Below are 11750 nucleotides of genomic sequence, written 5' to 3'. Positions count from 1 at the left end.
CGCAGATAGCTTCGGAGCTCGACGCGTTAGCAAGCACCGCAGGACGGCTGGCGACGCGTCGAAAGCAGCACCTAATGGACAGGTCTACAGCCTACATCAAGATGAATACACGCAAAGTACGTGACATGACCTGAATGTAGGCTCTTGGATGTTCAGTTCCTTGCTTATAAATGATGGAGCTCTTATAATGTTGTCAAGCATCTTCCTCAATCCAATGCGCAAGGCACTGGAATCAATGAAAATGTAAAGCCGCAGTGGCAGACCAGCAAAAATTGCCCCGCTGAAGCCCCCGAAGGAGATTCATGACAACACCACACCCCGCTGTGCAATGGAGGCGACGTTGTCAGACCATCAAATGCTTGAGCTTGATGAGTCGCAAGAAGGTCTAGAGATTGTTAGCAGGTGTAAACGTAGGGGGGTGGTTGGGGGATACGAACAAGTATTCAGAGCCTTGAGGGGATGGGGGCGGCGCGGTATAAGTAGCCACATGGTCTTGGCACGCTAGTGGGTCACATGATAAGCAAGGGCGGTCCAGAGGCCAGTGCGCGGGAGGATTGCGGGTAAAGGCCGGCAGTGAGATGACCAGCGAGGTCCGCGCTCGCATGAGTGATACTTCCCCACCTGGGCATCGACTCACATCTTGCGACATGACACTGCGTAAACGATGCACATGCAAGTTAGTGCACTTTCACATATGCGCTGAGGATCTGTAAAAGACGCTTGGTTCGACGACTAGTGCCAACCGAGCAGAGCCGCGCGGTTTCGTTATCGCGGAAAGTTTCCAAGCGCCGCGACGCATTTGGCCCGTTGCCTGGAGATCACACTACCCGGGCGCCCACAACCTAAGATCTACTATAGAGTGGAACATTATCACACATCCCAGGCAAATACTGGGTCGATGGCTCTACTTCTCTTGAGCAAATTCGTCACGACGCGCTTCCGATCAGTCTACATGTGCAACATCGTCATTTACTCCGTCGCCCTAATCTCCTATCCAGTTCCTTCATTTTCCAATCCTCTTATCATTCAGTTGTTGCTGAAGAATACCAGAACCATGCAGAAGCTCGTACATTGCCCAGCCATACCTGAGCTCCGCCTTTTCGTAGAGGTAATCATAGTCGAGCATGCGTATATTGCAAGCCTCGTTGGGCGCCCGTCGGTCTCTGTAATTTTCAACCTCCTTTCTATCCAGAAACCTTTCCCAGAGAAGTAGTGTCGTGTTCGGATTTGCGTGGATTGAACGTACGGCTGGCTCTGTCGGCGGACCAGGCTCGCAGACTGAAGGCCGCGTCTCCTGTACCAAGGCCGTAAGGTTGATAAGATGGTATTCGGATAGCTTGAAACCGATTTCCCGCCGGATATTATCCATCATAGGACCAGTAAAACTCCCCGAAGCGTCGAATGCTCCTTTTGGGAATTCAAGGTACGGTTCCTTGCGCGCGCGAGCTTGGGGGGACTCTATGACAAGGACGTAGCGCTCGTTTGTGTTGTCTTTTGGACGAAGTACTATCATCACGTTGGCGTTTACCGCGGTTCTGCCAACTGTGGGCGGGGGTTTGGCTGGCATAGTGTCCAGGCCTCCTATTAGCGGGAAAATCCGAGGTCTTTTAGGGAGAGAGTGAGAGTATGTGGCGTGCAAGTACTTCGTCCGAGACGTTCAAGGATAATGGGAAGACCGAAAGACCGAGCTTCGCTGACGAACAGGAAGCAATGAAGCTAGTGGAGTAATGTAAATATGAGATACTTTGGAGTGGTGGACGGTGATAAAGGCGTCAAGTGGAACACGTACTTATACCTTGATCTCAGGAAGCTATACTTAGGTATGATGCTTTGTTAGCGCTATTCCGACATTCGTTCAAAGAGACCCTCAGTATAGCGTTTGATGTCTTAGTGCAGATCTTCCCACTTATAACTGGGTACACCAATGGGTTGAGGTTCTGATGCGCGCGCAACTTTATTTGGATGATTCGATGCTTCCCCACCTGCCGCTCGTCTCGAAACCATACGCGGCGCTTACGAGATGACCTTGAGATAAGCACATGCATGGCGGCAAGAACTCGCTCAGTGAGGATGTATATGTGCAGGGCTTTGGTATACAACTGTCATTGCCACACTGGCTACATATCGTTCACATAAAATAAGGATACATCCAAACCTTTCGGAGGTCACTACTGAGCACTCATTGCTGAGTCCGACCGATGCGAATTTGCTTCTGTCGCTCTTCAATCTGTTCGGTTTTGCCCAGTCGATCGTATAGCGCCCAAGCTGCGAGCGTCTTAGCATCTCTCGCGCCTTCTTTCCAAAGCACCTCGAAATTGCGGATGCGCAAAGTGATCAACTTGTCTCTGACACCCTCGCCACCCAACTTGCTCCGGAAAGATTCGAGTTCCTTTCGGTCCAGGTATTTCTCCCACAAAAGCATTGGCATATACTCGTCGAGGTTTCCAGGGCTCATATACACCCCGTTCTTTAGCTGTTCGTTGGTTTCAGCCTTGTCAAGAGCCATTGCGGTCAGGTCGATCAGCTCCTCTGCCCTGACATTAAGCCCCGTCTCTGCGCGAATCTGCTCCATTGCTTTTCCAACTACAGTGCCAGACTTGTTATCTAGCATTCCTGCAGGGATCTCAAGGAAAGCAGTGCTGCATGCGCCGATTCGCGGCTGCTCTGTCAAGATGACCCACTTCTCGTCTACGTTGTCCTTGGGTCGTAGTATCATAAGGATAGCGACTGTACCGCCGCGCAAGAAAATGACTCGGTCGAGATTGGTGTGGCTCTTCTTCATCAATGCCTCGATCGTCATGAAACCTATCATTCCGTCGTCAAAGACAGTGACGTTGTGTACATTCACGCCCTCGAGGCGCCATGGATCCCCTTCAAACGTGTGTCCGGGAGTTGTTTGCACAGTGAGATTCTTTTGGAGTGCTTCCAACCAGTTACTGAACGCTGGAAATCCGAGCAGCTTCTCTTCGTCGAGAATGTGGCCATCTGCAACTGTGACAGGAATGGCAGGCTCCCAGGCTGACAGCAGGAAAGTGGATGGCATCCCGGAGTCTTCGGCTAGTACTTGAGATAGCCTTGGAAGCAGAGCGATATAATTATAGGATCCCTGTGATAGCTTTTGTCCTAGTAGCGGACGATTTCAAGCTGTCTTGTTGAGTCCCGGGGCCGTCTTGTACAAGATAAGGCTGGAAGTGATGGTGGATGCGCTGTGAACTTTGGAAAGCTCCCCGAGGTCGTTTCGGGCGCAGCGACAAGCTTACATACCTATCTTACAGCGATCGGGATGTCGCATAACCTTCATGCATGTGATAAGAATAATCACGCACATTGCAGGTGGTACAGGAAACAAGGTCACGCAGTTCTGCGCGCCAACATCCCGAGGTCTCCTAGGCCTACAACCACCCCCCAGCAACTGAGCAGCTACCTAGCTATTGATCTCTCAAGAGCTAGCCATCAGTCTACCTATATTTTGCATGAGGAATTATGGCAACTCTCAAACGCATTGTTGCAGCGTATACCGCTGGTGCGCAGCAGTGACGACCGTGGCTGAGATGCTGCGGGGTAAAACTATGGGATGAATGCACGGCGGCTGCCTTGAAGGAGGTCTGCATTCAGCTGGGCAGGGGTGCACCCAACCCCCGATTACTGCGCTCCTGTGTGACCCTTCCAAGGTTATATCCCGCATGTTCCCCTTAAATACCTAGGTATCTAGTCAGCCTTTCCCAAGAATCGCATCAAACCTTGTCGCCTCGCCTCGCCACGAGCGCGTCATTCCTTTAATTCCTGCCAAAGTAGCAGCCCTTAGGCTAAGCGCGGAATACTCAGCCTTGCGTCCAACAAATAGCACCAGAGCTCACTCAGCCTTGTCGTCAAAAGATGATATGTAATGTGTGTTTAGCTATGCTGAGGGGTGGAAGGGGAGCGAGGTCAGGGACTCACGATCTAACGTTTGATCATCACAAAACTACAACATCACTTCGAAGATCAAAAGAGGTAGACTGCAAGATATGTACGTCGTTAGGAAATGCGATTTGGCGCGACGTGAACCTGCTAGAGGATCAGTCGATCTCGATCACGGCTGTGCTTAAACCTCTGCCGAGCGGGTTCTCACTGGACTTCGATATCAACCAAAGGTTCAAGCGTGCGTACCTGCTGAAAGCAATCGGTATGTTTGACTATTCAATGAGGTCGCAATGTATTGAGTCTTCTTCACAGACCCCAATGAGCGCCGCCTAAGAACCCTGACGTCGTCAGAGTCTTCTTCCGATGAAGTCATCCAATTGGCGCATAGTTGGATGAACGAGTGTAAATGTGCGGACAGTTGGGAGTGCACCGGGGAAAGATGGTATCCGAAGCGCTTATTAGACCTCGGCGATATCCGAGGCATACGAGGCATCGGTGACCGAGACAGTCTAACAGTCCTGTCAGAATATAGTGATGTACAACGAGCAAAGGTGTATCTGGTCGAGACGGACGATGTTTTCATGCCAAGCCGATATGTACCAAGCAAGTTGACAGTCAAGTCCTGGAACAGCGATAGAACAAAGATGGGTCGTATTGAAAGAGAAGATGGTCGATACGTTACGCTGAGCCATTGCTGGGGTAGGCCCAAAGGCGTCCAAGGACAGCTTAAATTGAAAGTAACCAACAGAGAGCGTTTCATGCGGGAGGGTATCGAGTTGCGGGAGCTGCCGAAAAGTTTTCGAGACGCGATCCTGTTCGCTTGTCATCTGGAGAAAGTCGGGTTCATTTGGATTGACTCGATGTGCATCATGCAGTCGACTGAAGATCATAACAGCCGATCTATGGTTCATGTGGGTGACTGGCTGAGTCAGAGTCGACAGATGGACAAGATCTACCAAAGATCATTTCTCAACATATCCGCTACTGCTGCGGTTGATGGAGATCAGGGTTTGTTTTTTAGCCGACAGCCTGAATCCCTTTGGGAGAACGAGATCAACGTCAACCATACGGGAATGGCTCCTTTCGGAAAACATAGTACTGAAGGCTCGAAAATGGAACAGTTGACGAGGTGCGCTCTCATCGATGTGTCCTTCTGGGACGACCTCGTTGAGAGCGCAGCTGTTAACCGTAGAGGCTGGGTTCTGCAGGAACGTCTCATGGCACCACGTGTACTACATTTCTGTCGCGACCAGATTGCCTGGGAGTGCTCTCACTTCGATGATGCCGAGGGTTATCCTGGAATGGCCATAGGACTGAGGTCTAAGTTGGGAGCTACGATAGACGAAGGACGACTCAAAGACTTAACCCCAGAGGCTGGGCGGGCACTACGAAGCAATCGCCTAAATGATCTTCCAGACCCTGATGAGGGCATGGTAGATCTGTACATCTACGAACTGTGGAAACACATTGTAGAGGTGTACTCCAAAACGCAAATTACAGTATCGCGCGACAAACTCATAGGGTAAAGTAGCCACCACGTATAATATTCAAGACATCTTGCTGACTTCTTACTAGTATGTATCTCTCTTACTACGCTTTGGCTGCGCAGCACTCAAGGTTGTTCTAAGACATGTTACTGTTCGTGCTAACAGCTCAATAGCGCTGTCTGGAATTGCGAGGCACTTCTGTAGTGACCAGAAGCTATTCACAGTACCAAGCACGTATGTTGCAGGCCTCTGGAGAAACAATCTGGAAAGTCAGCTTCTTTGGCAAGTGAACGAGCTTTATCGGGATGGTGTGTTCGAGAACCCTGGACGACGCGACGCAACTCGAGCGCCTTCATTTTCATGGGCATCAATCGATACCCCCCACGGAATCACCTATCCCGATATCACAGACTACGGGGCTGCAAGAGCAAACGAGATGCGTGACCGGGATCAGGGCGAAAGAGAGGACTCGTATCCAGAGGAAGAGCTAATGCTCGAAGTACTTGACCATCACATCATCCTCTCGGACGAGGACAATGAGTATGGCATGGTAGAACAGGGAAGACTGTTGCTCAAACCACGCTATCTTAGGGCTATCAAGCTCCGGAAGCTTCACCCGCTGTTCCGAGTCGGGTACAGCTGGGGACTGGAGCAAGATGAAATCAAGCCTGACATGTCGCAACAAGATTCCAAAAGATCTGCACATCATCTCGAACACGCCAATCTCTATCTGGACGCCCCGGAATCTGACGTCGATATCTTCCGCGATGATGCAAAACTATACTGCATGCCCGTTGCGTATGGTGAGCGGACAGTACGGAAAGCATTTCGTTATTTGTACTGCTTGTTGCTCAAGTACGAAGGGGCGACAGATTTTGGTTCCAAGGGCAATGACCCAGGCGTGAAAGGGCATCTGTCGATGACAATACAGTATCCCATGTTTAGACGAATTGGCATAACAAAGTTGTCTAACCATTTGGACGAGAAGGGCCAAGAGGCTTTGATGTCGGAGGAATACAACCAAACAATTGCTTTGTGTTGAATGACCTTGTTAGGGAGCGAGGAATTGTTCCGGTAGTCTGGGGGGTTCTAGTGTCTTTTAATAATTATGAGTGATGATTTCGTAGGTAAACAAAGGTCTAATATGTAGAGATGTGCAATGGCTATGGTATTCCAGGCCTGGTCTCAATATTACCCCACCTTCCAATATCTGCCCCTCGTCCCCACCTCGACCGTGGGGTCGCTCCCGCCCACCGTTACTTACGCGGGTTTAGGGATACAAAACCTGCAAACACAATTACAGTTCGAATATTAACATCACTGTTGTGAAATTACCCATCGATTACCTAATACGGGCGCTTGGGTAAGCTGCCACAACATCCCAATCACCCTCTACAACTCACTAACATCCCAAAGTCTAGGGGTATGATTTGTAAGACACCTCCCAACACACTTCTTCTCAACTCCTCTCCTAACATTCAACTTCAGTCGCTTCGCATTCTTCTGCGTACTTGTGAAAGGTCGTGGGTTCAATTCCCACAGCGTCCACATTCTTTTTGCCATTTTTCTTTACCCCATAGTAGACAGGAAGGAGCAACCGGGATGTTGGCTCTCATGTGGTTTTTTTGATGTTCTAGATTGCTTTCGCTCGCTGTACTTTTGTTCTTCTCGCTACGTGTGACAAGAACACCTGGCGTGTGAGTGAGTCTGCTTTTTGCTACCCTTGCACCTCTGGAACGTGCAACAACGTGAGGGGTGTGTTCTTTGACTTCTTTTTCAAGGTTGGTAGCGAAAAGACATAATGCTAGCGAACTATCCTTTGGACGATCGAACCCCAACAAGGTGAAAGCATTCGCATAGAAAAGGGAATATAAGAAGATCATCACAGACGTATGCACATGGGACAGTACTTGTTTCTATGCGGTAGATCAAAAGATCACGAGCTGTCACGACGAAAGACGGGCTATATGCAGATCAGATCCAAATGAATTGCTGCCAATGTCTAAAAGATATATACAAAGAAACCCAGGGGTATATGTGCGCCGATTCCATCCACCAAGCCAGCAACCAGTGTGACTTGTCTAACTATTCCATCATTCGTCATGCACCACTCAGTGCCTGGCGTGGTGCCTTGTGAGCCTCTGCCTGTGCTCCCTAATGTGTCTTGCCATGCGTCCCTTGGCGGCAGGAGGAGCAGCAGGGGGTGCAGGCGTTGGTGCCGCAGGGGCGGGAGTGGGGGCGGTGACGGTATGATAGATAGTCTGAACTACTGTGCGAATAGCTTCGACAGTGTCGGTGACGACGGGAACAGCTGGGTCGGCTGGAGGTGCCTTTTCAACGTTGGTGGGCGCTGGTGCAGGCACTTCGGGCGCAGCAGGTGCTTGGGATACAGTGGGCGCTGGAGCAGGTACTCCAGGCGCAGCGTATGACTGGGATGCGGCAGGTACATCGGAAGGTTGAGTGACGCTTTGCGCTGTGCTGGGAGCGGCGGCGGCGCCACTCGAGTTTTGAACTGCCGTGCTAGTGCCCTCAGGAAGCGAGGCAGAGGGTGTTGTCGATGGCTTAGGTTTGTTGCCGCTATCTGCGCCACCAGAGGGCCATTGGAAACCAGACATGGGGCCGGTTGGAGCTGGAGCTGGAGCCGGAGCATTGATCTGCGTGGTTGGTGCGGCGATGGGGCTTGGGGTCTCGGCGGGTACGCTGGGGGAGGCATCGTCGGCAGGAGGTGATGCGACTGGGGCGTTGGAGGAGAGGGTCTCGCTCGTCGGGATTGGTGCGAAGATGCCGGATACAGAGGCGGTGATGAGCGGAGGAACTGCAGGGTATTCGGAGGGCTCGGGAATGCCAGAAGGCGCAGCAGGTGTCTCCGATGGGACAGGCGCAGAACCATAGGCAGCACTGCTCTGCTCAGGCACCGAAGAGGGCTGAGGAACAGCGGCGTAACCATTATCTTGGTAGACCTTCAAGGAGTTGATCGTCCAGTACGCCTCGGTGAAAGCTTCTGGGTTGTTCTTGACCCATTCTTCGCATGTGTCTGCCTTCTTGCTGCAGGAGCTCTTGTTCCAGACGCTGCTGCTGCCCGCCCATTGTCCACAGAACGTAGTGTCGAATACGATCTGCTGCTGCTTGAATGTGCTCTCGATGTCGCATGCACCGGCGAACTTGGCAGCTGGTTTGCCCCAGCCGCTGGGGTCTGGGCTGTCACCGAGAACGTCTTCCGGGATGGAGTCGCGGGGGAAGAAGTAAACGCTGATGGCATCGGCGGTCCATTGTGTCGCGTAAACACCACCACCACCCTCGTTCAAGCCTGCACCGTAGCTCTTGGTCGATGGGTGTTCGATGGAGCATCCGGCGTTCTTCGACTGATCCTCGGCAGCGACATCACAGTTTCCTGTGGTCACTGAGCCAGCGAATTGGGTGGTGTCTTCACCAATCTGGCAGCCGGGGCCAGTGTGGAGGGTCATGCCGTTGTTCGTCTGGTCGTTCACGCCTTCAATGATGTCGATCTCGCCATTCTTTGGCCAGTTGGGGCCAGTCGTCCAGAATCTATCAATGTGTAAGCAACATGACTTTCGATGGATGAAAGTCTACTTACGCTGGCCATGTACCACAACCGAATGGCATATGGGCAACATCCAGCACAATCAGCCCACTGTCGTAGGTCTTCTTGCTCTGGATACGGACACTGGGCCTTCCCTCAGGGGTCTGGTTCTGTGTGTCCACGCCCCAGGAAATCGCTGAAGAAGACGAGTTGATGAGGTTCGTCTGCCTCGCCGTAGCCTCATCAACGTACTTGACGAAGCCCTCTGTCGGATCGGCATCAGTGAAGAAATCAAAGGCCCCGTAAAAGTCGGTCATGTAGTCATCTTGGAGAGTATAGCCAGCTATGCTCAGTTGAAAAAAGGCCGCAGCCGAAGTGAGTGTGGAGAAACGCATCGTCGAGACGCTGAAGGATAAGAATAGTAATGAGTGACTGCGTACTAGACGCGTGAAGAAAAAAGGCACAAGAACGGAAAAGACGACAGTATAGTTTGGCGATGTAACGAGGCACCAGATGGCCTGCCTATATACGCAGGCCTAAAACGGAGGCGTGGCAACGACCCTGACATAGCAGCCACCGATTCGCCCCAACGGCTTCGTCTAGAGGATAGACGAGCGCGGGAGAGTGTACATCTCCCGTTAGGCACATCGGGCTCCGTTTCAACAAGAGGGGAGTTATAGACGGACCGAGTTTATCTCCGGTTAGCAACATTGAGGGGGACCTGCAGGAACCAGTCAGGTACACAAGATGGGGGTTCAATAGCGCTGAGCAAGGCTGCCCGGATGTTTAACCAAACGTGCGCCGTTTCATGAGAAATAGGACGGATGGTCCGTTGGTGAACGGGGAGAGGCGCTTGAAACAGCGAGAAGCGCACATCCCGGTGGATACGTGGCGGGGCCTACGGTTATTATCGATTGCCTGAGGCATTTGCCATGCTTATCAGCATGTGATTCGTCGTCGACGCGTTGAAACGTGAGGTGATCGGGGGTTGGGATGAAGGAGAGCGACTGCTGGCCAATGCCACGCGCCGGATTTAGCGCTTCTGGAAGCGAGCGCGGCCAGTGCTGGCGCTCCACCCCCCTGAAACCCACCGTTCAACCAATGAATCGGAAAGTCGATCTACACAACTCGAGTACAAATAAGTGCTTTTTGCAGGTGGGTGTATTGTTATCGCGATGGCTGGGACATACCAACTTACTTGCAGCAGGAAACACAGAAGAGATTGTAGTGAGTGAGATCTTTGATCATCTTGATAACTACACAAGGTTCATGTTTGGACTATATCAAGTTTACTCAACAGCGCATATGGGCGCGGAGTTCCAGCCCAAGTATAGATGATTACTTCATTCATATCTAGCATTACGTGTCTTCATTAACGAGACGGCACATTTACTGCATCGACTCAACAACAATGGCAGAGGCGCCACCACCACCGTTGCAGATGCCGGCACAGCCAATCTTGCCCTTCTTCTCCCTTAGTACACCGAGCAGTGTAGTTGTGATCCTGGCACCGGAGGCACCGAGCGCGTGTCCGAGCGCGACAGCACCACCGTGCAGGTTGACCTTGTCTTCCGGGATACCAAGGATCTTCATGTTGGCGAGCGCAACGACACTGAAGGCCTCGTTGATCTCGAAGGCATCGACAGCAGAGAGCTCTACCTTGGCGTGCTTCAGAGCCTTGGGCATGGCGAGCGCTGGGGCGGTGGTGAACTTGGAGGGGTTCTGCTCAGCGTCACCCCAGCCGAGGATCTTAGCAATGGGCTTGAGGCCGTGCTTCTTGACAGCCTCTTCAGAGGCAAGAACAAGAGCAGCAGCGCCATCGGAGAGCGGTGAAGCGTTGGCAGCGGTGACGGTTCCGTTTCCGGGCTTGAAAGAGGGCCTCAGTGTGCGCGTCTTGGACTCGTTGAACTGTGATTAATAAGTAAGAAAGTGTCGATTAGTGAACACTGCCAGGGTCGCGACTTACGTTCTTGGGCTCATCGTCGCGGTCGACGACGACCGCAGGCTTGCCGCGTCCAACGGTAACCTCAATGGGAGCGATCTCCTCCTTGAACCAGCCGGCCTCGTGTGCGGCGTTGGCCTTCTTGTAGGAGCGGATGCAGTAGTCGTCCTGGTCCTCGCGGGAGAAGCCGTGGTCGTCTGCGCACTCCTCTCCCTGCAGACCCATGTGCTCCTTCTTGTATGCGTCGGTCAGACCATCCTTCAGCACACCGTCGACCAGGGGCTGGTCTCCGAACTTGGCGCCGGTCCTCAGGTTGGGGAGGTAGTGGGGAGTGTTGGACATGCTCTCGGTTCCCGCTGCGACGACGATGTCGGCATTGCCGGTTATGATGGTCTGGGCGCCGACAATGAGGGCCTTGATGGAGGAGGCGCACACCTTGTTGATGGTGGTTGCGACGGTCGACTCGGGGAGGCCAGCGCCAATGGCACACTGGCGGGCAGGGTTCTGGCCGAGGCTGGAGGATTGTCAGTAGAGTTCTCCTGGAGTTTCGGCATGTTTGGTGTTGTACATACTTTGCGGAGAGAACATTGCCAACGAAGACTTCCTCGACATCGGTGGGCTTGATGCCGGCGCGCTCAACGGCAGCTACATGAGTTGTTAGAATAAGTTCATGTTACAATTACAGCAAACTAACATACCCTTGATGGCGTGAGAGCCCAGCTGGACAGCACTCAGGCTCGAGAGGGAGCTGTTGTCGCGTGAGTCGGCGGTGCCCCTCTTCTCTAGTACCAGGGAACATACCCCAAGAACATGCCCGTAGGCGTACGGGCGGCCGAGACGATGTAAACTGGGGGAAGGGACGACATGATGGGTATCT

At 52.3% G+C, this 11750-nt stretch overlaps 3 protein-coding genes across 3 annotated transcripts; all 3 read right to left on the bottom strand.

Moving 5' to 3' along the window:
* Positions 1-2179: 2179 nt before the first annotated feature.
* On the bottom strand, positions 2180-3043 carry J4E90_009551 (uncharacterized protein; the record flags this gene model as incomplete). The annotated part of the gene is made up of 1 exon (XM_051439070.1): positions 2180-3043. The coding sequence occupies one exon, from the start codon at positions 3041-3043 to the stop codon at positions 2180-2182; it is 864 nt and encodes a 287-aa protein (XP_051287147.1).
* A 4458-nt stretch (positions 3044-7501) lies between these two features.
* J4E90_009550 (uncharacterized protein) lies at positions 7502-9248 on the bottom strand (the record flags this gene model as incomplete). Its single annotated transcript, XM_051439069.1, has 2 exons — positions 7502-8936; positions 8986-9248. 2 exons carry the CDS (start codon positions 9246-9248, stop codon positions 7502-7504), a joined length of 1698 nt encoding a protein of 565 aa, XP_051287146.1.
* Positions 9249-10320: 1072 nt separating this feature from the next.
* Positions 10321-11739, bottom strand: ERG10 (erg10, acetyl-CoA C-acetyltransferase; the record flags this gene model as incomplete). The annotated part of the gene is made up of 5 exons (XM_051439068.1): positions 10321-10839; positions 10898-11387; positions 11446-11518; positions 11572-11621; positions 11675-11739. The coding sequence occupies 5 exons, from the start codon at positions 11737-11739 to the stop codon at positions 10321-10323; spliced, it is 1197 nt and encodes a 398-aa protein (XP_051287145.1).
* Positions 11740-11750: the final 11 nt, after the last annotated feature.

The sequence above is a fragment of the Alternaria incomplexa genome (assembly GCF_024043165.1).
Source record: "Alternaria incomplexa strain BMP 0042 chromosome Unknown scaffold_16, whole genome shotgun sequence".
NCBI classification, from domain to species: Eukaryota; Fungi; Ascomycota; class Dothideomycetes; order Pleosporales; family Pleosporaceae; genus Alternaria; species Alternaria incomplexa.
Note: the sequence above shows the minus strand (reverse complement) of the source record. Positions and strands in the feature narration are given on the sequence as shown.